The sequence below is a fragment of the Protopterus annectens genome, chromosome 11.part0, assembly GCF_019279795.1.
Source record: "Protopterus annectens isolate FY-2018-M chromosome 11.part0, PAN1.0, whole genome shotgun sequence".
Taxonomy (NCBI): domain Eukaryota; kingdom Metazoa; phylum Chordata; order Ceratodontiformes; family Protopteridae; genus Protopterus; species Protopterus annectens.
In genome coordinates this window covers 1,375,149,236-1,375,176,278 of record NC_056745.1, presented here as the reverse complement: position 1 = coordinate 1,375,176,278, position 27,043 = coordinate 1,375,149,236, and the positions used below count along the sequence as shown (strand labels likewise).

The window sequence follows — 27,043 nt, the reverse complement described above, 5'->3', positions numbered from 1 at the left end:
GGCAGTGCAGCTCCCTGTACTGTTACTGACGGTGGCAATGCAGCTCTCTGTACTGTTACTGACAATGGCAGTGCAGCTCCCTGTATTGTTACTGACAGTGGCAGTGCAGCTCTCTGTACTGTTACTGACAGTGGCAGTACAGTTATCTGTATTGTTTCTTCTACCTATGTCAGTTGATGACAGCAGCACTGCAAGCCTCCAGTGGTCTTGTGCATAATATAGTACAGCGTAGGCAAAGAAGCAGCGTCTATTCCACAACTAAGTGCCATGACATTCACTACATGACAGTGCAAAGTCACAAAGATCATTCCTGATGCATGCAGTGTTACTTGTGAAATGTGCTGACTAGTGCATCATCTACTTACACTGTACATCAGACATTTCTCCACATATCAAGAAACTCTTTTTTTTGTATTAGCAGGCTTTGATTGAAGGGTGGAATAGCAAGTGCTGTGAAACATGATTAAGGCTATACTGTAATTGTTTCACTGCAGGCTAAACACACAGTATAATGAATTTAGCAGTGCAAAGAAAAAAATAATTACTTGAATTGAAAAAAGAAGTTTGCTGACTCTGGGTGAGTACTGTCTGTGCTACTGTTGAAGAAAACGTAACTTATAATTCTAAGGTGTCCTACACAATGTCTCCTAAGAATAATGTGGGCGATGGTCCCATAGATTGTAAGCGCTTGCATGTGGGATTGATACTGAACTGCTCCAGTGATGGAATCTACTGGTTGTAGGGGAACCAGTTGATATTAACCTAACAGTACTGTGGACATTATCCTTGATTGTGAGGTTCTAGCATATATTGTGGTAGTCTGATGAGGCCTGCGTGGCTTTTTATCAGGGTGATTTCACAGGAGTGCTCATATCCCATTCTTGACATACATGTAGCATCATACCTACTCATCCAGCAACCATGTGGACTGGCTCTTGTTCATGTCTAGCTGTGTTCCCAATGAGTGTCTGATAAGTATTTTTTTAGTGTGCAAATGAAGGCTGACATTGATAATGTGAACGATCATACTGCACATGAGAATCATTACTCCATTGTCTCCAGCCTTCACTATTCCCATGTACCGGAGACATTCCTCACATAATCTCTACAGTGCTTTAATCCTCTGTACCTGACCATCAATGGCAGTAACTTGTGGTGTAATCTATGTGCCAGCACATATGGTACAAGGCAGTCAAGACCTTGCATGTCTCTGAAGCTAATTGTGAATTATGCCTTCATCTGGCATCTCTGTTTGCAGGTGTGACAGTTGGTACTGCTACCTCTAAAAGGGCAGTTACTTCATCAAAGTGTTCAGGTTGTGTAAAAGAAGCAGATGTTGACCGACATGGTGTTCTCCCAAATCAGGATATCATTTTCTCATTATGCTGTGTCACCCTGTGTCACTGTCTATGGACCTAGCCATATGCTGTGGGATACAAAACCCTATCAGTACACTTTGTGACTGTGTGTCACTGTCCTGAAGGTGTCATGAGCATGAGAGTGATGTCACCATTGTCAACACCCACTCTGCCATCAGCATCAGCCTGCTGTGCTGAAGCATAGGATGTGGGTGCTTCTGATGTGGACTTATGAGAGATGGAGTGATTTTTTTACATAATGTTAAGATGCCCACACTCACCATGCATTACCCGAAGACTTTGTGCCACATCTGACATTGATGGCATATCTGATAATATAATGATTAAATGTACAGTGTTGTCATGCCAAGTATATCACAGTAGGTGGTGGTGCTGCGGTAGCGTTGTCGCCTCACAGTAAGACGTTGTCCTGTTCAATTCTCAGCTAGAGCATCTTCTGTGTGGAGACATGCATGAATGGGTGTACCTTCATTGAAGGTTGTGCATTAGAGCTGGCAACTCGGCACATAAAAATCTACTGCCAATCATTAGCGGACCGGAGTTCTGTTGTGGTGACCCCTAACCGGGAAAAGCCGAAAGACACAACAACTAACCTTCTACTCTGCCTGACTGTAGTTGTTGATGGATCTGAAAGTACTGATGCACATACCTCCTCTGAAGACTCCAGCAGCATCCTCATCTGTATCAATGTCATAACTCCTTATAGAGAGAGAAGGTGCTCCTCACCCAACAGTAAAGTTTGGAGTTTGAAAGGACCACCACTAGTCTGTTCTTCTGCCTAACTTTTGTCTTTGGCACATCTTACAATGTCATTATCTCTTTTCTTATACTGTACCAGGGTGTGGTTCCTTCCCTCTACAGCATTTATATCAGCCACTCATTGATTCCATGGTTTAGCTCTCTCTGCTAGTTTTGAACCTCTTTTCCTTAAAGTTGTTATCTATATGTCCTCAGAGCATCCACGAGGATGTGATTCTCCTCAGGACTTAAGTTGCCTCTCCTATGTCTCATTCCCTTCTGCTGCAACATTTTCTAAACTGCAAGCACATGTCAGGCAAAATTACACCTGCATCATATGAATATAACTTTAATCAATTATGGATCATGCATACAGTTGCATGATAAAAATTTATGACAAACACAGTGAAGCATTTATTCTGAGTTGTGGTTTTGGCTTTTCTGTCTGCATTATGCATTCTTTTGCTGCAGCAGTGACATGTTTGTATGGAAGTGTTTTTTATAATGTCTATTAAATAAATGTTCATGTATGTTACACCTTAGTGTAATGAAGGCATGGTGTGGTATGGTCTGGGGCATTACCCAATGCCACTGATCATTGCTTACAGTAAGCCACTTTGCAAATGTAGACAGCTCTGAAAATAGCACCTTACACATTCCTAAGTAGTTCATGTGTAATTAAAAAACTATTGCAATATTTTGTCTTACCAGTAAATACAGGATAGGTGGATGTGTCACTAAATTACAGTGATATCTGCCTTTTTCTAATATTTCCAGGATATCCCTGCATTTAGTAAACCTTTTTAGTTCATTCATGTGTTTTAACGTCTGCAGAAATGCAAAGGCCAGTGATACTTAAAATGGTAGACTGCAGCAGATTGGCATAATTCAGGGCCGATTTCTGAACTTCTCATGCAAATGAAGCTCAGCCATCCTGAGATGTATAAATTGCACCACAGTACACTTGTGTAATCCCACTTAGTGGTGTAGCTGCATTCAGCTGTGCTGAGTATGAGCTGCTGTTAGCTCATGTACATGCACGTGTACCGTCTGAGCCACTGTTGAACTCCAGCATGCTATATCTTGTGAATGCAGTGTATGCATTCCTATGCCCATATGCACCCAGTCCTTAGCCTGACAGAGTACAGGATTACCAATTCCCCTTATTCACAATATACGCTGTCATCCACAGAGAAGCTGCATCATGTGACACAAGTTGGTAAATTGTACATTTAATGAGATTAGCATGCAGAAATTGTTCATTGACTTCCCTGTAACTGTTGCAGAGAACAATTTCTCTGAATGTTAACACCCTTAAAACATATAAAATTCAACCATAATATCAAATTCCACAAATATTAACATTTACTTCTGACAAAAAAAGAGAGGTTCAGTCCTTTGCAGTAGTTGTGGGTATGGCCTATTTGATAAATGTCCTGTTATTGTACAAAACTTTTCTACTTTTATCAGTTCAATAGGTTGCGATCCTATATGAGGATATAGGCTGGGTAGAGTGATATCACACACTAGTAGGTGTGGCTCACATACTAGTATTCATTGCATCAGACTTCTAGATTTCATTTGAACTGGTACTTCATGACTAAGCAATGTATTCAAACCCAGGAAAGTGCCCCAAGCTGGTTTGAAAAAGAGACCAAGATAATTCATACCAGTTTAATTTGGAAGAGGCAGTAGCAGGCTACATGTGGAAAAGGATTCACATGTGGCAGGAGTTGAGGGAATTCCTGTCTTCAATGACAGGGATCCCACACTTAGTTGAGCAGTGTACAATAATATGCAGAGGCAGAGGAAGGACCAGCTTGTTGGATGGGTTTCTGAGATACAAGACCTCTAGTTGTTGTTGTTGTTTGTCTTTTGGCTTTTACCGGTTAGGGGTCGCCACAGTGGAACTCCAGTCCACTAATGATTGGTAGTAGATTTTCACGAAAGCTGAGGTGCCAGCTCGACGTCCAACCTTCAACAAAGGCACGCCCTTACGCATGTCTTTCGAATGCCACCCAACCCCGGGGAGGACATGCAGACTCCACATAGAAGGCACTCCCCACACTCCAGCCGAGCATCGAAAGGGAGAACCTCTTGCTGTGAGGCCACAATGCTACCGCTGCACCACCGCGGCAGATACAAGACCTCTAGTAAATACTGTATTTCTTAAATACTTACATACATAACCTGGTTATGGTGCGGTGAGAGAATTAAATTTTGCTTCCTATTGAAAGATATAGTTTTGTTGAATTTTATCTTTGTTTTTGTCTGTGTTTTTTTTGTGTGTGTTTTGTTTGTTTGAAACAGCTCTTATTGTGATTGTTTGAATTTTATTACTAGATTAAATAATTCTATTACCTTTTAAAATTCTTGGTTGGAAACTCATGGCTTGAAGTTAATTTTTTGGAAGTAGTCATTAAGATTAATTCAGGCAATTGTTACTGTAGAAAGTTTTTTTATATAGTAAAACTGCAGCTGCTAATAATTATTTATTTTATAACAGCACTAACCCTAAGTTTATGAAGACCAATATTCATAAAGGCCATTTTATTAAGGCCTCTAGAGTAATTAACAATGCTGGATTATATTTTAAGGGAAATGTGAAATATTACTGAGACTTTTATTGAGAGAGGGTATGACTGGGCTGATTTGGACAGTTCAGCATCTGAAATTTGTGGAAGAAGAGATTTTCCATCTAATAATATTTTAAAGGATTTTAACCCTTGGTCATCTCAAAAGTGTGATGCTACTTATATCAGTTTGCATCTCCCTTGCAGTATATGCATACACAAACACACACACACACACATGTATATATATATATATATATATATATATATACATATATACTTTATATTGGTGAAATAGCAGTTACACGAAATTCAAAATGTCAAGACTGCTTTGCCAAGATAGCATGTTATTGAACTCCCAGAACATCTAAATTTCACTCCAGGAAACTAACCACTTGTCCACCTTGACATAAAAAATAAACCAAAGCAAATAAAACCCACCCATATGGGGGATTCACTCCCCATACCTCTCAACTGTACAGATTTTCCCAGAATATCCAGATTTTTGCCTCATATTTTTGGTGTGTTCCTCCTAAAATCTATACCTTTCTGGCAAATACCTAAGGATTGAAGTAATTCAATAATGACAAATATTTGAATTTAAGACTCCATATCCTTCAGAAAATTCATGCTAATGCAAAACCTATTATTCTATCAACTTCCTATGTTTGCAAGAGCAATATTTAAAATCTGTCCCTATTTGTCCCCTCATCATTTTAGGCTTTGTCCAGATTGTTTGCTCTAAGAGGTTGAGAGGTATGAGTCCCCCCCCAACTAAATATATCAACTCCAAGATCGCACTGTAGTGGAAAAAAGGGTAAAGTTCACCATATGTTCCAGGTGTTCAATAGCATGCCCCTTCAGCAAAGTGGTCTTGACATTTTGAATATCACACAAGTGGTTTTTCAACAATATAAAGTAAATAAGATATATATATATATATATATATATATATATATATATATATATATATATATATATATATATATATATGGATCACCTTCAGATGCCCGAAATCGCGTTTCGCCGACACACTAATCACCGACACCAAAAGACCGACAACAAAAAATACCGACAACGCAAAACACCGAAAACCATTACACCAACACACTACACGTAAACAACACAGTACACTACATAAAATATCCACTATCCCTAACCCAAACCCTAACCCTAAGGTCCGACACTACCGCACACTTACCCTACCTGCACCCTAACCCTAACTCACTTACCCACCTTTAACCCCAAGGTCCGACACTACCGCACACTCACCCTACCTGCACCCTAACCCTAACTCACTTAACCCACCCCTAAACCCACAGTCCCTCACTATCGCACACACACCCTAACTGCACCCTAACCCTAACTCACTTAACCCACCCCTAAACCCACAGTCCCTCACTATCGCACACACACCCTACCTGCACCCTAACCCTAACTCACTTAACCCACCCCTAAACCCACAGTCCCTCACTATCGCACACTTACCTGTCCGCTCCCTAACACTAAATCCCTCACTCTATCGCACACTTACCGAGTCCGTCGGATTCTCACCTTGTCGGTCATCTGAGTTGTTGGTGTTTTCGTCCCGTCGGATTCCGTGTCGGCGAAACGCGTTGTCGGGCATCTGAAGGTGACCCATATATATATATATATATATATATATATATATATATATATATATATATATATATATATATATATATATATATATATATATATAGGTCTACTTCAGAATGTCGACCATTCAGAATGCCGACTTTCATATGGCCGACACCATATGATCAACATTCCGAAAGACCGATATCCTGAAATAGCACCTTTTACCTACCTGTAAACACAGTAAAACTGTGTTATGCAGAGGGCAAGCCCCACTGCACCCCCACACCCCCGCTACTTAAATATTCTCACTCCGAGATCACACTACAGTGCAGGAAAGGGGAATGTCCCAGTCCCGCACTGTAGCGGGACCTCCACTATCATTTGTCGGCCTTTCTAACGTTCGCTCATATGGTGTTGGCCATATGAGTTTCAAACATTTGAAAGTTCGAACAAATGAAGGGCTCCCATGTATATATATATATATATATATATATATATATATATATAGAGAGAGAGAGAGAGATGTATATATATATATATAGAGAGAGAGAGAGAGAGAGAGAGAGAGAGAGAGAAGTCTTAAGACAGTATGATTATAACACCACTAGCTAAAAATAAATTGTAAAATTATGAAAGGAAATACTGAAATATATAAAGCTGTCAGTGATGAGCTATGGTTTGTTTATAAGAAATGTAGTATGCTAAAGGATTTCTTATGTACAGACAGTGCTAGTATTGTGCATGAAGCAACTATTTAGAACAGAGACACATTTTTATGTGTTCATTGCAAAGCATGCACATGTATATATAACAGTTCTTGTATTCATTTGATGCATCATGATAAAATTATTATATATGCTAATACAAGACTCACTTGTGATACTTCAGGCATTGTTTATGTTGCATCTTGTTTATCTTGTAGTGTGTTCTAGACTGAAATGAAAACTAGGAAATTCAAAAAAGAAAATTAAGGAACATGTTAATGATCTATTTATTTATTTATTTATTTTACATTTGTTGTTTGTCTGGCTGAGCTGATAGCCCTTTTTCAGCAGAGACCCATGGAGAAAAGCTCTACATCTTAAAATTGGAATCATGGATAATGCCTTATTCAGACACATTAAAGCTTTTCCAGAACATGAGAGGATTTTCTTTTTTGGGGGGCTTAAAATGGTCTATAAAGATAGGAGACAAGATGACTTTAATTACAAGGTTGAGCAACATATGACAGTGTGGCAATTAAGACTGCAAGCTGATAGGTCACCAGGACTCAATGGGAGTATTAATATTAAAAGTTTTTGAAAGCTAAATACCTTGCAAATATTGATTTTCTATTTTGATTTACTGTTTTATTTGAAATTGTTGTGGAGATTATAGTCTGCTGATTTTGATGTCATGTTACATTAATTAGGCATTTAAATGTTTTGTGTGTTACAGTTTGTATACTATGATGAAGTCCATTTGTAGTGATGATGAAGGTGAGAAGTAAATTGTATTTCTACCCAGTTTTTCAGTCTGAAGTGCTTTTGTTTTGTTCTGCTTGGGAACTGTGACCCTACACACCCAGAAACTAATAAACACCAGAAACAGTTGGAATTATTGATACTGTTTCCTCTTCTCTATGTTTACAAGATTTCCACCTTGTCAAGTAAATGATTATATAGTTCTGCTTAGTGATTTGGACTTGTAATAATCAGCTGTGGTACCCAATCAGTTAAAATTCACTGCTCATATCTGTGAGAAGATGCCCTTTTTCACCCTGTTTATTGAACATAAAGGCATAACAGAGACAATCTCGTCAATTGCATAAATATCAGTGTTGATAGTACTGGACAACATAAATTGACACAGTGCTTAGTAATAAAAGGAAAACTGAAACGTCTTGTATAATATAAGCTAAAATCAATTAGAGTAGTTATATCTAATTCAGGCAACTCTGATTACTTTGTGGCATGATTTCTGCTTTAGAGTTTCTGAATCTGTGGTTGAGTTGTAACCACCATTCACTGCTTCTGTTGAGATTTGCATATTTTTCAATTGTCTCTGAGGATTTTCTCAAATACTTTTTGCTCTTCCCTACAGTTTTGCACTGGCTTGTTTCATTGTGGTCCAAGTTCATTTACTTAATTTAAAAATAAATAAAATATATTACATCACCCTGTTCATTGTGCATTTTTAATATTTCTGAAAACTGTATGTCCTTCAACTTTTTATTAAGTTCACCATTTAAATGTGCTTATACAATTATATATGATATATTTACACAGTACTGTCTTGATTTTGTCATTGGTTATAGTTAGAAAGCACCAAACTGCCAGTGCACTAAGTTGGCAAATGAATAGCAAATAAACAAGTACACATAGTACACATAAATAAACAAGTAAACATAGTACACATAAATAAACAAGTACACATAGTACACATAAATAAACAAATACGCATTTGTGAAGAATTTTAGTGCAGGTTCAGTATTTAGAGCCCTAGAAAATCTTCTGTCCCTTAGACTAAAGAAAGATCTTAGACTTGTCTAGTTATGAGCAGAAGCAGCTGATTTTACTCATGGCCTAAAATAATCATCACTGCAATTTCCTAAGAAAATAGAATTGGAATTGGCTGTCATTCGAAAGAAAGAAAGAACATCTACTTATGAGTAACTTTTGTCAACAAACTACTCCATAAACTGCCATGCCCCACTCTAAAGAACTTTCTTTCTATGCACTGCACTATCAAGCAATTCAATTCTTCTAATCTAAGAGTGGGTAGCTAAGACTTAAATCAAACTTTGTGATAGATCAGCAACATCTATCTATTAAAGATATGGAATGACCTTAATTGCAGTCTGAGAACTATTTCCAGTTACACATCATTTAGGAATAATTTCAAAGTTATCTGCATATAGCAACTTTGTTGATCTGTTCCCCTCCAACCAAAGTTTTTAATCTTCATATCCCTTCAGTCTGAAACCTAACCTGCTACAACATCAGCTAATTTCTACCGCTCCATAAGACATATTTACCCGCAGCACAACGAATAAAACTTGATTGCAGGTCATCCGACTCATTTCATTTTCCCCACCCACCCATTTATAAACTGTATCCTACTCATTCTTCCACCATCTTTACCCTCCATTCACCATATATCCTTAATTTCTATCTTATATCAGTTGCAGAACTCAATTCTTATTTACTAACCCTCTAAGAACAGTCAGTTTTACATTACTTACTGTTACAACTTATCATTTCAGTTAATCTAATCTTGATATGGGCTGCCCAGCTTTACAAAGGCAGGGCATCCATCAGCACTGCAAGTAACCTAAGTTCATAAACAGACTCAGGCTGTTCTTAGAGTTGACTGATGAAGAGGATGAAGTGGTGAACAGAGAGCTCTCTTATCCCATGGGAAGGGACTGGGAAATACAATCCCCGCAGGACCTCTGGAGATAAGCAATGGGAATGATAATGGCATCCTGGCATCATTGCAAAAATTTAGATACAGTAACCAGGTGTTGACAGAATAATGGCCATTATTACTTTGTACATAACTCCCATTCACAACCCTCATAACCCAAGCTTAACAGTGAGAATTAAGGGCCTCATCCAAAGAAGGGTTATGTGTGGGAAAGGAAAAAAAGGATTCAAGGCTGGGCAGATACATTCACCATAGGAAACAGCCAGAGGATTTCTAGAGTTTGGGGGGGAAGTAAAATTAATTAATTAATCATTACATGGATTGATCAATTAATAATTAATTCTAATAAACTAAGGTCCCCAACTACATAACCTCATACTTTCTAGGACCAATTCTCCCCAATTATTGCCAATAATGCTTTACAATTGCTCACACTTATTAACCTTTACTAGCCTATGTTTCATTAACTCACAATTCATTTTTTGTTCTTGTTTTGCATCTATAGCAACTCTTCCTATTTTCTGCCATGAACATTCAACAATCTTATAATGCAATAAGTTGAAAAACTTTACTGTGGCCATTATGTCTTTGACTATCTTGTCAAACTTTTCAAATAGTTTTTCCTTTTTCATAAATTCTGAATTATTTTAAAATATTATGTGCAGTGTAGTATATACTGCATTAGGGCTAGCCTCCTGGTGGTATAACGCTTGGCTTGAGATGATTGTCACTGCAGAAGTAACACCCCAACCCCATGTTTAAAATGGGAAAAGGGGTTGAGGATCGATGGATGGCTAGATGTGCATTGCATGACACCAACCATACATTATTTTTCTTACTATTATTTAATTTCTGTATACTTATTTTATTTATTATATTATTTACTAATAGTACATAAATGCTTGTGATCATTTCATTTGATTGATTTTGTCAGCTGTCACCTTAATGATTATTATTTGCTGCAGCATTATACATTGTTTGTTGCATTTTTTTTGTAGCTGATGTTATGTTAATTGTTACATTTTATTGCACTTTTCGCCTGTGGGCTTATCTCATTTGCTTCCATCTGAAAATGGTGTCTGTTTACTAAAGCTAACATGGTTAACAAGTTATAAGTAAATAAGTAATTACATTAGTAAATAAATAAATAGTTCAAGTTTAAATTGGCTATCATGCAACATAACAGAAAGTGAATGACCTATGAATGTCTGCACTTGGTATCCAACTATAAAGTGCATGATAAAATTGTCAGTGAATTATAATAGGATGCTTGTCAGGTACAGTAAATCAAGGCAATACTTGGTAAAGGTGAAACACAGATCACAACTGTGAACCTTTTGATAAAGTTCACCTAAAACTGCTATTTTTCTTCTACATATTTCATTAGGCTCAATGCTGACTTTGACCCCACCACTTCTGTGTCTTCAGTCTACTGCAGTTGAGACAAGATATGTTGCAACTGAAAGAATACATTTTTTCTCTATTTAAATATATTGATGTACTTCTGACATAATGGCAACCCAGTAAAGATATATGTTGGTCGAGTGGTATATTACGCATCTTAAGTAGAAGTCATATATATTCTTATCAGTTTAATCTTAAGTGTAATTCAAAATTCCAGGCTGGCAGTGAAGGGTCTAAAATCAACATTATTGGTACCTATCTAAAAGACTATTTGCTACTCATCATTTGAAATTTCATGATAAAATCTCATAGAAATATAACTTTAAGGATTTCGGTATAGCTCAACACAAAAGTTGAACTCACCACTTTAACTACTTCAAGCCATGGCACTTAAGCAACACATAAAACCAATCAACCTGACAAACATGAACTGAGAGGATGCAGCTTGGAAGTGAACGACATGATGGTATAGAGGAGGCTAGACATCCTGTGTATCCAAGAAACAAGATGGAAGAACAGTGCAGAAAAAGTCTACTACTCAGGAGGAGACAGTCTAGAAATGGTGTGGGAACTGTGGTGAGAGAGAGCCTTCAGAAGGTAGTGAGTGATAGCATCAGAATTAGTGACAGGCTCATGCCAATCAGATTCCACCTTAATGATAGGCAGTAATCATAATCTCAGGCTTTGCCCCACAGCAGGGTTGTGATAGTGAGGAATATAGTGCATCCAGACAGCAGCTGCAGGACCTACTAGACAAAGCAAGGCAAACTGAATTGGTGTTGATAATGGGTGACTTGAATGCACATATAAGGACTGGGTCTACATGAGTGGGGCAATAGGAATAAAGAAGAAAAGACCAGTCTTGACTTCTGTCTGGCAAATGGCTTGTTAGTAGCCAATATATGGTTCAGAAAGAGAGACAGTCACAAGATCATATACAAGAGTGGCCAACATGTAACTCAGTAAGGAAAGTGCATTGGCATGGAACTGGTGACTGCAAAGACATCACACTGAAACAGTCAATGCACAGCATAAACCACTGGTTGCCACAATCAGCTGCAAGCAATGTTCAGGGAAGGTTCTAACGTGAACAGAGACCAGACTCCAGGCTGAAGACCTGGAAGGTGACTGGAGAGAAAACACAACAGTTCATGGAATTACTCATGTTTTTAGCACCCTAAGAAGAGGAGGAAATAGGTGGAGTTAAAGAAGAATGGCAGCATCTTAAAACACGTGTGAGCACTATGGGACAGATATGTGGCAGAGCCAGGTCTGGAAATAAAGTATATAAGGAAAGCTGGTGGTGGGATACAGATGTCCAGGAAGTCATCAAAAGAATGAAGGAGTGCAGGAAAAAGTGGGAAACAGAAAAGACAGACCAGGCTAGGAAGGAATACTGGCTGGCTAACAAAGAAGCTAAGAAAGGAATTGCATAGGAAAGAAGAGGGCATCTGAGGCACTCTACCAGCTTCTGGAAAGTGACTCAGTATGTGGCACAAAAAAATTATATCAGAATGCATGTCAAAGATAGAAAGATAAAGAAGATAGACAGACACCCTTCATGAGGGATGCCAGCAACAACCTTCTCACCAGTCCAATGGGCAACAAAGGCACATATAAGAAGTTCTTCCAACATCTTCTGAATGAAGAAAACCCCACAGAAGCTGTACTGCTCCAGACACAGCCTACAATGAGAGGGGAAGAGCAGCCCACCCTAGAAGAAGTAAGAATAGCATTAAGAAAAATAAAGACAGGGAAAGCAGCAGGCTCAGATGATGTCACAGCAAATAAGAGAAGGATGCTGGGTGAGATAGGGGAAAAATGGCTCCTTAGGATATTCATAGCAGTGTGGAGAGAAAGGCATATCCCAGATGACTGGTGAATAAGCATACTGGTTCCTGTGTACAAGAACAAAGGAGATATCCACAACTGTGGCAGTACTGAGGTAAATAAAATGATATGTAGAGTAGTAGAAAGTAAAATGGGAGATGAGCAGTTTCGAATCAGATCAAGATGCAGCACACCTGACCCAATGTTTGCAATGGGACAGATAGCTGAGAAGAAGCTAGAGATAAGAAAAGAGTCCTAGACTTAGAGAAATCATATGACAAGGTCCCAAGAAAATTGATTTGGGCAGTACTGTAGTGGTTCAAAGTCCCAGAATTAGTGCAGGCTATGTACAAGGACTCAATGACTCAAGCATGAATAGTGCTTGGTCTTACAGAGGGGTTCCTGGTGGGAATGGGTGTGCTGCAGGTTTCATCTCTGAGCCCACTGCTGTTCATATAGGTTGGAGGGTAACAGATCAACAAAGTTGCTATATGCAGATAATGTGGCATTACAGGCAGATTCTGAGCAAGAATGTCAGCAAAGGATAGGTGAATGGAATGCAAAACTGAAGGCACATGGGCTGAAACTGAGTACAGATAAGACAGTGGTAATTGCAGCAAACTGCAAAAATCAAAAGAATCTGAAAATTGAGATAGAAAGGAAGATAGTGGAAGTGGTTAACAGCTTCAAGCATCTGACAGGGGTGATTGAGGAGAAGGGAAGTCTGAATGAAGAGGTCAAAGCAAGAGTCAGAGGGGCTACAGCCAACTAGCATAGAATGACAGGTGTAGTGTACGACAGAAGAATGCCAAAGAAGCTGAAAAATAAGGTGTATAAAATAATGGTGTGACCAGTACTGCTGTGTGGTACAGAAACCTGGGCAATAAAGGCAGAGCAGATGAGAAAGTTAGAGTTGATGGAAATGAGGTACCTAAGAAGGATGGTAGGATACACACTGTGCAATAGACAAAGAAATGATGACATAAGAGCAGAAGGCAAAGTAGCCCCAACTGCAGAAAAAAATCAAAGAGAACAGATTATGGTGGTTCAGTAAAGACCAGAGAAGTAATTCCAGACAAGCACTAGACTAGTATTTTCTAACTTACCTAAAAAAACTAGGTTGAGCCCTTTCATCCTTCCCTACAGAGGACTTCATCAGAACCTGGTACACACTTCTAAAAAAATCATTGTATAATCAAATGCACTGTGTTGATGTAATGTTCAAACAATTAATTATGTAAAACAGTCAAGCTAAAAAACATGCAATATAAATAACCTCTTAAAAATATTATAAAAGTACCTCATAAAAAAACAATGTCTAAACAAACATACAAAAAACTGAGTTGAAAATTCCAGTGCTACAAATATACTATTGTAATTTAAAAATCCAAAGTTTAAAATTTAAGATGGACAGATAACAAATATATAGTAAAATAGACCTATCATAAAACAAGCAATGCTACAGATAACTGAAAAAAATTATATGGTTTCACCAACACAGAAGGCTTTACATTTTCCACATAAACTTATGTAAACCACTCCCTTAGATAAAAAATTGCAATTCAATGGTAGACTAATAATCACATCTCATATTTTAATAATGCCACCAACAAAAATGTGGACACACTAACTACCATATCCACATTTATTCATATTCGTAATGTTGTGCACTCTTGAGCCATTAAAATGAATGCTATTGTTCTATAAACTATTTTGAGATTTTGTCCTCTCTTAAAGACAAATTGTGGATGATCACTTACAATATCACTGACTGATTGATCAAACTTAAAAATTTCCCAATTATTATTAATAATTCTTTTTCTACTAAAACAATCTGGAAAGTATTTTGAAATAAATGTTGAGTTTAATGATCTTCTATCAATACCCACATCTCTTAATGTACTGCAACCTCTATCTTTTTCAAAGTCATTACCCAATAATATTTTGAATCTTTGATGCCTCTCCTGTTTGACATCACATTTAATTTCATTAATCATCCTTTAGGGATACCCCCTCTCCAAAAACATTTTACTTAAAAGATCACACTCTATTTCAAATTCCAAATCTTCTAAAATCATCCTTTCCAACCTTACATATTCCCCTTCAAATAACATTTCTTCTGTGATAAGGGATGGCAACTGCTAAAATGTAGATATGAGTTTGAAAATGTTGGTTTCCTGTAAGTGTTGGATGAAAAACCTCCACCATCTTTCTTTCTAATCAGTACAGCCATATAATTATTATTCAAAGAATGATGGTAGGTAAATTTTAAAAACTCAGTAGAAGAGTTAATGTTCCTGAAGAAATGTGTTCAGGCCCTCCCATAAAATCAAAATATCATCAAGGAAACTAACGTATAAATTCCAGCAGTTGTGATCTTTTGAACTAAAAACACATTTGAGCACCCAGGATAACATAAGTAAGTTAGCATATATAGGGGCACAAAGAGCTCCATTGCTACCTGTTTATTTTGTTTAAAACATTCTCCCTCAGAATAAATGTAGTTATTATTCAAAACTAATTCCATCAAATCTACTATCAAATGAGCTTTTGAGATGTTTAAAAATTCAAAAGTGAAAACATCCTCAGAACAATAGTCTACACCTGTGTAATCAGGAAACATTAGTACAGTACTTATTTGGAATTACTTCTCTGGTCTTTACCTAATTTGGCAGAGTGTTTGTGATTTATTTGTTTTAGATTTCTGCCTGACTGGATTTGCATTTTATTGGCTTTGGTTTTCAGCGACACAGTGTGACTGACCAGAATTCTTCACTGGAGATGTTTTCTGTGGAAGGGGTTAATGAACTATCTAGTGACTTGATTACCTTGCAGTGCTCCAATTTGGTTGGAGAACTTACATGAGTGGTTCAGCTACTTGCACAGCAGCTAAAGGAAGTTCCAACTGCTCTTCTTACTATGTGGACAAAATTGAGAGACGTTTCTAGAAAAGGATTTACAAACATTATTTTGACATCAAGAATCAGAAAAAATATAATTCTCTTTACAAACATTCAATTATTTGGATAATTTTAGAATGCTTTTATTTTGTATTTTAGAAATTACTTCTCTGGACAGAAGGGGAGGAGTGTGGGAAAATAGGTTGCAATATCGAGTCACTCTGCCAACTTAAATTGAACTGCTCTAATCCTTCCAGTTTGAATGAAAATATATCAATTTCCCCTGTATTCACAGCAAAAGCAGCTAAACATTAAGGATCTTTTAACAGATTTTAATACATTAGTACATTGATGTTTTGTATTTTTAAAGTTACTGTCATTTCTACATTTGATCTAAACATCATGAATTTTGGTCCATATTTTGCGTTTTTGTTTTTTCTTGATGGTAAGTGTTAGAATTATTTATTAAGATTTAAGATCAAAACAGTATGAATATTCAATGGTCCTGATGTTTTTTGTATGTATATGTGTCTTTGATGCATACATCTTATTTGCTAATTTTACTTTAAGAAAATAACTATTTCATTGATTGATCAGTATGGTAATTTACAGACTACAAAATATATTCACTCTGAGAGTTCCAAATGAGGGTATGAGTGCAGCAAATGAAAATGTAAAGTAATAATCCACTGGTAAATGCAGAATCACAACACCAGAATCACTTGTAGTCTACCAAGAGATTTAATTTTCTTGCCTGTAAAACTCTCCCTGGAAAAACATAAAATTGTTTCTTAACACAGTTTCCATTAAAACCAGGCAAGTCCTAAATGTGTCATCATTAAGCTCTCCTTGATGTAACATACATTCTTCAAGCCATGCTAACCCCGTATCATGAGGTATACTACCAAAAAGATCTACAATGTCCAAAGTAATAAAAATAATATCTTTGGAAAACAGGTTAGACGTAATCTGTCTCAAAAAGTCCCAAGAATCTTTGAGAACAGTAGCACCCTTGTTGGATAAACTCTTTAATTTTACATCCACGTACTTAGCTAAGGGAGTGGTAATAGAGCCCTCAGATGCCACAATCAACCGCAATGGTGGATCACAAGGGTCCTTGTGGACCTTGGGAATCCCAAAAACTGAAGGTACCCTTGGGTTTTGATTGTGGAGGTAATTGTAGGTATCCAGATTAATGCTACCCTCCAAAAGTAAATCATTAAGTATAATATAAATTTTACTTTTGGAAATGTTGATTTCATTTAAGGAGGCTTTGGAGTAGTGGGAAGCATCATGTAAACACTGTTTCATTTTAGATTCGTATAATATGGCGTCCATCACTACAGCACCCCCCCCCCCCCTTGTCTGGTTGCATAATTCTAATATTTCTGTTATTCTTCAAAAATAGTAAAAGCTCTTGTTCTTTTTTGGTTAAGTTTGAAAAAACATAATGGGAACCTACTGTATTTCTAATTTCTCTCTCCATTACGCGTTCCAAATTCTTTAATTGTGGATGTAAGGGGGGATTGAAAATGCTTCTTTTCTTTAGCTGTGCCTCTTGATTTGTGTTGGTGGGAATAGAAGTTTGATTACCAAACATAATACTCAAATTTTGTTTTCTTAGGAACATTTTGAGATCAACAATAGCTCTGGGAATGTTTGTCTTCCTTAGAGGAATAAATTTGAAACCCTTAATAAATAACTCAAAAAGTTCAATAGTAATATCTAAGGAACTGTAATTGAAAATTTTGTATTGTTTAAACTCAAAAGTATATGAACTCTTTTGTATAATATCTCCCCCTTGTGTCATTTCCTGTAGTTGTTCCTGGGGGGGTAATATGGTTGGTTGTAATATACTGGTGGTCGATTCCGTATCCTGTTCGACCTGCGTGGTGGGGGAACATATTCTAAAGGGTAATCCATATCTTGTATATCACCCTGACTGTAGTTAGAAATGATGTCACCATTGTTGTTGGTTAAATCAGAATTGGCCACCACCTCTCCTCTAAATGAATTGTGTGGCTTGGGTTTGGGATATGCATTCCCTGACTGATAAGCTTGAATGTCCCTCTCCATTTTGGAGACCTTTCTTTTCATACTTTTAATACACTCTTTCTCTATATTAGTGAAAATACTATTGTAAATCGCTCTCTCTGTTTCCACATTATACAATAAATCACTAGTAATTTTAGTATTCACTTGTGTTATTTTACTAACTAAATGTTCCCTAACCCTGTCATTTTCTGCAATAATGGCCTTAGCTATTTCTAATCCACAGTTATCAAAAATTTGAATTAATTCTTGGTGGAAAACAGAATTTTCTTCTACTCTATTTGGATACTTGCACACCCGCAAGCCTTTAGGAACAATCCCTTTATTAATACATTCCTGTAGATAAGTTGAATCACACCCCAATCTCTCATATTTGTCCACATAAAAATATAAAATATCTAGGTTCTCTTTATAAGACACTGAAGCAGAATTAGAATCATACAATTCACTGTTAGCTAATTGCATACTGAATTTTTTGTTAAGAAACCCTTGTAAATCGAAGGGTACATTTGCTGTACTAGAGTCACCTTGTTTGTGTGTAAAACGCATTTCCCGTTGACTTCTTGGTTCAGCAGCAGGTAAACAATGTCCAAAGGTGCTATTGACACCTTCTGAAGCTCCGGTGCGTAATAGTCTGGGAAACTCATCGTAATCACCAATATTTGGCGAATCTGTAGTTCCTGCTGGTTCGATATTGTTATCCAGAACAGTTTGAAGAAGGCGTTCACCATTGCGAGCATAATCCGAACCAGGAAGTGCTTTGGATAAAGGTAAACTAACAGGAACCGCTCCTGTAGTAGTTTTACGTTGAACAGAAGTGTTAAGACACTCGTTGACCAAAACAGTTAAGGTGGAACAAACGGAAGTTAAAAGTTCCACAAGTTGGGACAATTGTCCAATGACCTTACGTAATTCTCCTTTCTCTACCATAGTAGTCTCGTTGCTGTTCTCTGCCCCTGGAGCCTCCGCCATCAAAACTCAACCAAAACCAAAATGCTGATGGAAATGAGTGAAAACACGTTACAAAAACCACAAAATATATTCACTCTGAGAGTTCCAAATGAGGGTATGAGTGCAGCAAATGAAAATGTAAAGTAATAATCCACTGGTAAATGCAGAATCACAACACCGGAATCACTTGTAGTCTACCAAGAGATTTAATTTTCTTGCCTGTAAAACTCTCCCTGGAAAAACATAAAATTGTTTCTTAACACAGTTTCCATTAAAACCAGGCAAGTCCTAAATGTGTCATCATTAAGCTCTCCTTGATGTAACATACATTCTTCAAGCCATGCTAACCCCGTATCATGAGGTATACTACCAAAAAGATCTACAATGTCCAAAGTAATAAAAATAATATCTTTGGAAAACAGGTTAGACGTAATCTGTCTCAAAAAGTCCCAAGAATCTTTGAGAACAGTAGCACCCTTGTTGGATAAACTCTTTAATTTTACATCCACGTACTTAGCTAAGGGAGTGGTAATAGAGCCCTCAGATGCCACAATCAACCGCAATGGTGGATCACAAGGGTCCTTGTGGACCTTGGGAATCCCAAAAACTGAAGGTACCCTTGGGTTTTGATTGTGGAGGTAATTGTAGGTATCCAGATTAATGCTACCCTCCAAAAGTAAATCATTAAGTATAATATAAATTTTACTTTTGGAAATGTTGATTTCATTTAAGGAGGCTTTGGAGTAGTGGGAAGCATCATGTAAACACTGTTTCATTTTAGATTCAGATAATATGGCGTCCATCACTACAGCACCTTGTCTGGTTGCATAATTCTAATATTTCTGTTATTCTTCAAAAATAGTAAAAGCTCTTGTTCTTTTTTGGTTAAGTTTGAAAAAACATAATGGGAACCTACTGTATTTCTAATTTCTCTCTCCATTACGCGTTCCAAATTCTTTAATTGTGGATGTAAGGGGGGATTGAAAATGCTTCTTTTCTTTAGCTGTGCCTCTTGATTTGTGTTGGTGGGAATAGAAGTTTGATTACCAAACATAATACTCAAATTTGTTTTCTTAGGAACATTTTGAGATCAACAATAGCTCTGGGAATGTTTGTCTTCCTTAGAGGAATAAATTTGAAACCCTTAATAAATAACTCAAAAAGTTCAATAGTAATATCTAAGGAACTGTAATTGAAAATTTTGTATTGTTTAAACTCAAAAGTATATGAACTCTTTTGTATAATATCTCCCCCTTGTGTCATTTCCTGTAGTTGTTCCTGGGGGGGTAATATGGTTGGTTGTAATATACTGGTGGTCGATTCCGTATCCTGTTCGACCTGCGTGGTGGGGGAACATATTCTAAAGGGTAATCCATATCTTGTATATCACCCTGACTGTGGTTAGAAATGATGTCACCATTGTTGTTGGTTAAATCAGAATTGGCCACCACCTCTCCTCTAAATGAATTGTGTGGCTTGGGTTTGGGATATGCATTCCCTGACTGATAAGCTTGAATGTCCCTCTCCATTTTGGAGACCTTTCTTTTCATATTTTTAATACACTCTTTCTCTATATTAGTGAAAATACTATTGTAAATCGCTCTCTCTGTTTCCACATTATACAATAAATCACTAGTAATTTTAGTATTCACTTGTGTTATTTTACTAACTAAATGTTCCCTAACCCTGTCATTTTCTGCAATAATGGCCTTAGCTATTTCTAATCCACAGTTATCAAAAATTTGAATTAATTCTTGGTGGAAAACAGAATTTTCTTCTACTCTATTTGGATACTTGCACACCCGCAAGCCTTTAGGAACAATCCCTTTATTAATACATTCCTGTAGATAAGTTGAATCACACCCCAATCTCTCATATTTGTCCACATAAAAATATAAAATATCTAGGTTCTCTTTATAAGACACTGAAGCAGAATTAGAATCATACAATTCACTGTTAGCTAATTGCATACTGAATTTTTTGTTAAGAAACCCTTGTAAATCGAAGGGTACATTTGCTGTACTAGAGTCACCTTGTTTGTGTGTAAAACGCATTTCCCGTTGACTTCTTGGTTCAGCAGCAGGTAAACAATGTCCAAAGGTGCTATTGACACCTTCCGAAGCTCCGGTGCGTAATAGTCTGGGAAACTCATCGTAATCATCAATATTTGGCGAATCTGTAGTTCCTGCTGGTTCGATATTGTTATCCAGAACAGTTTGAAGAAGGCGTTCACCATTGCGAGCATAATCCGAACCAGGAAGTGCTTTGGATAAAGGTAAACTAACAGGAACCGCTCCTGTAGTAGTTTTACGTTGAACAGAAGTGTTAAGACACTCGTTGACCAAAAATTATTTTTATTACTTTGGACATTGTAGATCTTTTTGGTAGTATACCTCATGATACGGGGTTAGCATGGCTTGAAGAATGTATGTTACATCAAGGAGAGCTTAATGATGACACATTTAGGACTTGCCTGGTTTTAATGGAAACTGTGTTAAGAAACAATTTTATGTTTTTCCAGGGAGAGTTTTACAGGCAAGAAAATTAAATCTCTTGGTAGACTACAAGTGATTCCGGTGTTGTGATTCTATTAGTATTATTACTTTACATTTTCATTTGCTGCACTCATACCCTCATTTGGAACTCTCAGAGTGAATATATTTTGTGGTTTTTGTAACGTGCTTTCACTCATTTCCATCAGCATTTTGGTTTTAATTTACAGACTAATTGAATACGTATGTATATAAGGGATGCTTGCTTTACTATTGTTTTGTTAGTAGTATGTCCCTTGGTTTTATTGGACAAAAGCACTAAATTTTTAATTACATTGGAGAATAAATGGGCTTGATTCCACTTTCACTGTTGTGGTTTGGGGTTTTGAAATGTTACTAGCATTATCAACACTTTGGTTTAGGTTCTATTCTCCTAGGTTGTGTATATTTTTAAAACCTAATGCCAACCTCTGGCTAACAGCCAAACTTATTTATTTATTTATTTTATTTTATTTTACATTTGTTTACCGGGATGGTCCGACTGGACAAAAGTTCATTTACAGTGGAGACCCAGGGAGAAAAGCTCCACAGTAGAGAAGAAAACAAAATAAAAGACAGACAAGTACATATAAGCAGTATTAGTGTATACTAATACAATATGGTTAACATAAAGTAGCACTGAACTGGAGAGGAACTTTTAAAGTTATAAACAATGAAACATATTTACAGTATGTATACTAGGAAGGAAGATGTGTAGAGTTGAAAAACAGTGAAAATTATGTAATACATGAAAATAGCCACATATTCATTAGATGTGATTTAAATGAGCTTTTAAACTATGTAATAGTGAAGGTAGAAGTCAGAGAAGAGGGAAGATTATTCCAGGCTTTAGCTATGCTGTGAAAGAATAAAGCTTTCCCTGCAGTATTATTAACCCATTTTAGAAATACAGAGGAGTAATTTTTCAATAGAGAGGAGAGGGCGATTTGCTATGTAGTGAGTGAGTAGCTGACTTAGTGCTGGGGTTTTATCAAGATACTTTAGAATATTGTAGGTTATGACAAGCTAGTGATAAAGATGTTGTTTTGGAAGTTCGACACAGTGTAGATCCCTTAGAGCTTGACAGTGATGGGTTCTGAAGGTGGAGTTATTAGCAAACTTGGCAATTTTATTATAACATGACTCAAGTCTGGCAAGATCAAGTTTTCTGATCTGGGGAAGAACTGCAGCGGGCATACATTAGAGTGGACAACAGATGTGTTTGGGCTAGGGTGATCCCTGCCTGCTCTGAGAGGAATTTTTTATGTCTATATAGTGTTCCTATTTTTTTGTGGATCTTTTTGATGGTTTGTGAAATATGGACATCAAAGAGAAGGTTTTTATCAATTTCTTCACCGAGGAGTTTAGTGTGGACAGAAGGAGAAATGACAGTGCCATTTTTGGATTTGATTGTAGATATGGATGTAAAGGAGAGGGGGTGGATTTAGATTTATTGGGGATAAATAGAAGCAATTTAGTTTTGTTGGGATTTAGGATAAGTTGGGTATCAGTAATCCATCTTTCCACAGAGCTAAAGGGTTCCTGAGTGAGCTGTTGTAGAGTGGTAAGTGATGGTGCAGAGTAGATTAGTGTAGAATCATCTGCATACTGTATAAGTGTGGCATGATGGGTGGAGGTATGTAAATTGTTAGTGAAAATAGAGCAAAGAAGTGGGCCTAATATCGAGCCTTGTGGTACACCTATGGTTGCTGAAAGTAAAGGGTATAGTTCACCTTGCCATTAGACAGATTGCTGCCTATCTGATAGTTTTTGAACCAGGCAATAGTAGAAGGGGCAAAGGATAGGGAGGCCAGAGTGTCTAGTAGTATGGACTGTGAGACCATATCAAATGCTTTGGAGAGATCTAGGAATATAGCAGACACAAAATTATTGTTATTTCTGTGTTGGTTAACCAAGTTAGTAAAGGAGAGAAGAGCAGTAGTTGTGCTGTGATATGGCCAGAAACCATGTTGTGTGGTGGAGAGGAGATTATATGTGTTCAGGAATTGCATACCTTGAGAGTGAATACATTTAGATAAGAGAGATAGAATAGCAATGGGATGGTAATTTGAGAAATCATAGGAAGTGCCACCTTTATGAAGAGGAATAATATATGGGACTTTCCATAGTTGTAGGATACAGGCTTCCTGTATAGATAGGTTGTTAAGAATAGAAACAGGGTAAGATAAGGATTTAGTGGCTAGTTTTTGGATGTTAGCAGGTAGACTATCAGCTGCAAGGGTGGTAAGTTTCAGTTTTAGGAGGAGTTTTTTGATTGTAGACCCTGGAATGGGTGAGAGACTAAAGGAAGGAATATTATAAGGACATTTGGTTGGGATATATGTATAGTTGTTAGATAATTGAGAGGATAATGCCAGATTGGACTCTAAAATACTGATTGATTTGATAAGCTATGTCATTAGTATTACTGGTGGAGCTAAATTTACTGACCAAGCTTTGACTCAGCAAAAACTGGCTCAAGATGAAGACACATGGGAAACAATCATGCTTCTTTTGAACCTATCCAGAAAAAGCCATCTGACGACACAAAACAAATTACACTGGTTTACTGGGTTTGAAGAATCCTCCCAGTTGTCCAAACTCCAAATATTCTTGAAACTACTTATCTACCTAATGTTCCATAATACAAAAAAAAAAAAACAAGAACAAAAAAAAATCTTCTGGTCTAATTTATCCCATGGACCTACTAGACACATTTGTTACATTGCCTACTGTTCCCTTTATGGCCCACATTTCTCACTCCATATTAAGAATACATCCCTTCATACTCCCCCTTCTACTTTTAATTCACCCACATCTCTAGATTTGTTGTAGGCAGTCTTGAAAGGAATATTTGCTCCTAGTGCAACCAAGCCAAACCAAGTGTTAGCTGTAAACCTTACTGTCACCATCACCTCATAGATTATACAATAAGGATCAGTAGCCAAGGACATGCACTTTCCTGCCACCTCTGTGACTAGCCTGGTGGATATGGGCATCGTAAAGCAGTACATCAGTTGTCTCATGTAAACTTAACACCATCATATTCTCCATGAAATGGATTTGGTATGTGACAGATGCAGTTATACAATGTCACTGGAGGCAAGACTCTCACACATAAGCACCTAAAATGCCACACAGGTTGTCAGTAATACATACACTACACCCAACTCATATAATAAGGACTAGATACATAGACCCGCATATGCTGAAGCTCTTAAATGTCATCTCCCAAAACCACAAAGACTTTCTACACACAGCACTCTAAAAATTTTCCTCAGCAACCTCTAAAGCACTTAACAAAAACAACACTAATCAAGGCACATATCATCATATTCCACTGTGTCTCAGCTTCTAAACCCATAAGGCATACCACCACACAACCCAACTTTATGGCGACAGGAGACTTCACTGTGAGGCACACAGGTATCCAGCTCACAGGTTAAGTAATGAGAGTTTCATGGTTAGCTGTCAGTTGTGGCCAAGATCCACCAAATTACTCATGCACGCAGGTTATTGGATCACATGTACCAGTATGACACTGTTTATGTGGGTGTAAGTGACCAGAGATGTACTTGCTTGGACTATAGAAAAAGAAACATGATTGGGCTCTCAGATTATATGTCACTAGCTGGTATGGGCTTAGCATTGAACAGCAGTCTACCTTCTCCGTTGCTGATGCCACAATATGAACAGAAGATGATTGAATTTAATAATTGGCTCTGTTTTGGTGGCACTGCAATGGGCTGCAATGTTAGCATGAGATGATATGATTGAAAGACCATTCTGCTTTGCCAGGAATGATATGCACCTGCCCCCTCAATATTTTGAATACTGGCTAAAACATTATCCTCCCCTGTTGTTCCTTTTTTAGGTAACGCCTAACTGACAAAACTTCAGATATAGCAAAATCAGTCCTAGAAAATCTAAATGTGTTATTGCTCTATGCCAGAAGTTTAAGCTAAAAACTCTACTTCCTCCAATCTCTCCACCCTTTGGAGAATGCAGACATTTTTGCAATCACTGGGACATGGCTTAAAGCAATGGAGAGCACCTAGGCAATGCAGGGCTACAATAAATTCCATGCATTTAGACCACAGGTAGGATCTAAGGGTGAAAGAGTATTAATTTATATAAAAAGCAATCACACCTCAAGGCTGGTCAAACAGAATGACATACTTCAACTTCTCCATTTCCAAAACACCACAGGCAATGTCTCACACCATATCCTTGCAAGCTATAGGTCCACATCTATGACCCCAAAACATATAACCCATACTTAAATCTGCAGTTACTCACCACTTAACCCAGTGGTGTATTTATGGGTAATTGCCACTACCCCACTATAAACTGGGAACATATATGACTCCAAAATGCACAGGCCCAGAGATTCCTGGACCTTGCTATCAAAAACACCCTGGACCAGTTAGTTCATTTTCCTACCAGGGGTGAGATCATACTGGTGTTGGTCTTGACAAACATAGGAGAGCACTGCCCCCCTATAATGTAATGTCCTCCCAGGATAGGTTAGACTATAAAGCTGTATCCTTTGAAATAAAAATTTAAATAAGGACCCTTGCTAACTCAGGTATATTTAGCAGGTATTCTATTGCAAACTTCCTATTGGTAGGTGAAAACTAGGCAAAATGTCAAACTCCCAAAGTCCGGAGAATACTGTTGACTATTCAGAATTGTTGGTTTACTATCATAATTTCGAACGTTTGTTGCGAGTACTTACTGTTAGATTAGGGACTTTCATTTTAACCAAGGTTAAAAAAAGTAAATAAGGACATTTACTAGACTAAAGCAATATAATATGCTGTGTTCAGAATAGCAGTTCAGTTAAGGTTAGTAAGTTCATTTGACCTGTTACTTCAGTGAAGATATCAAACACTCAAGCGTGAGTACAGAAAACAGGCCACCTAGAGACTATGTCAGTTTATGTTCAGGATAATCAGAATATGACGTGCAGCAACTTGAATTGTTTATCAGTAGTTTTAATGAAGACAGTATTCAGATATCAAAACCTTATTAAATGAACTACAGTGTTTGGAGAATTCATTCTGAAAAGTGCAGAAGACTTGGTCCATAAAGGAGAGACTGACACCTGTTCAGCATGAGCTTTGTTAATTAAGACTGTCATTTCTCAGTCTCATTGCATACAGTGTTTCCAGCTAATTATGGTACAGTATAGTATTTTCAGTTCTTACACTTAAGTACTCAAAAAACATGGTAAAAAGTTATCATAGTGACTGAGAAAAAGAATGAACAAAAAAAATATCGACTTGACATTTTTCGAACACACCACCACATCTGGTGGCATACAACACAAGCCCCCTGTACCCCCCACACCACCTGCAACATATGTATACAAACTCCGAGATCACACTACAGTGCAGGAAAGGGTACAATTCCAAATTCCCACTTTAGTGGGATCTCCATCTAACATGCCAGACTCACAACAGTGAATGCACACTACCATCCGCTGTTGTGTTTACGGCATGTTTTTTTTTCACACATACAAACAGACTTACTTTTGACTATCCATTGTCACACAATGCAGCTGTGACATTGTGATGGTATACCAAATTGCTCACAGAGACCCTGTACAACAGCTGCATAGAGATAGCTGTGCCTACCAGGAGTACACAAAAAAAAAAAAAAAACACCTTGGT

At 37.3% G+C, this 27,043-nt stretch overlaps 1 protein-coding gene across 1 annotated transcript in view; it reads right to left on the bottom strand.

Moving 5' to 3' along the window:
- The window catches only part of LOC122815075, a 3,014,144-nt gene that overhangs the window by 1,563,746 nt on the left and 1,423,355 nt on the right, over positions 1-27,043 (bottom strand). The window contains exons 72-74 of the mRNA XM_044087319.1: positions 20,148-21,170; positions 19,166-19,505; positions 17,692-18,863 (exon numbers count right to left, since the gene is read on the bottom strand). Coding sequence (XP_043943254.1) covers positions 17,692-18,863; positions 19,166-19,505; positions 20,148-21,170 — 2,535 coding nt within the window. The remainder of the gene's footprint in view (positions 1-17,691; positions 18,864-19,165; positions 19,506-20,147; positions 21,171-27,043) is intronic.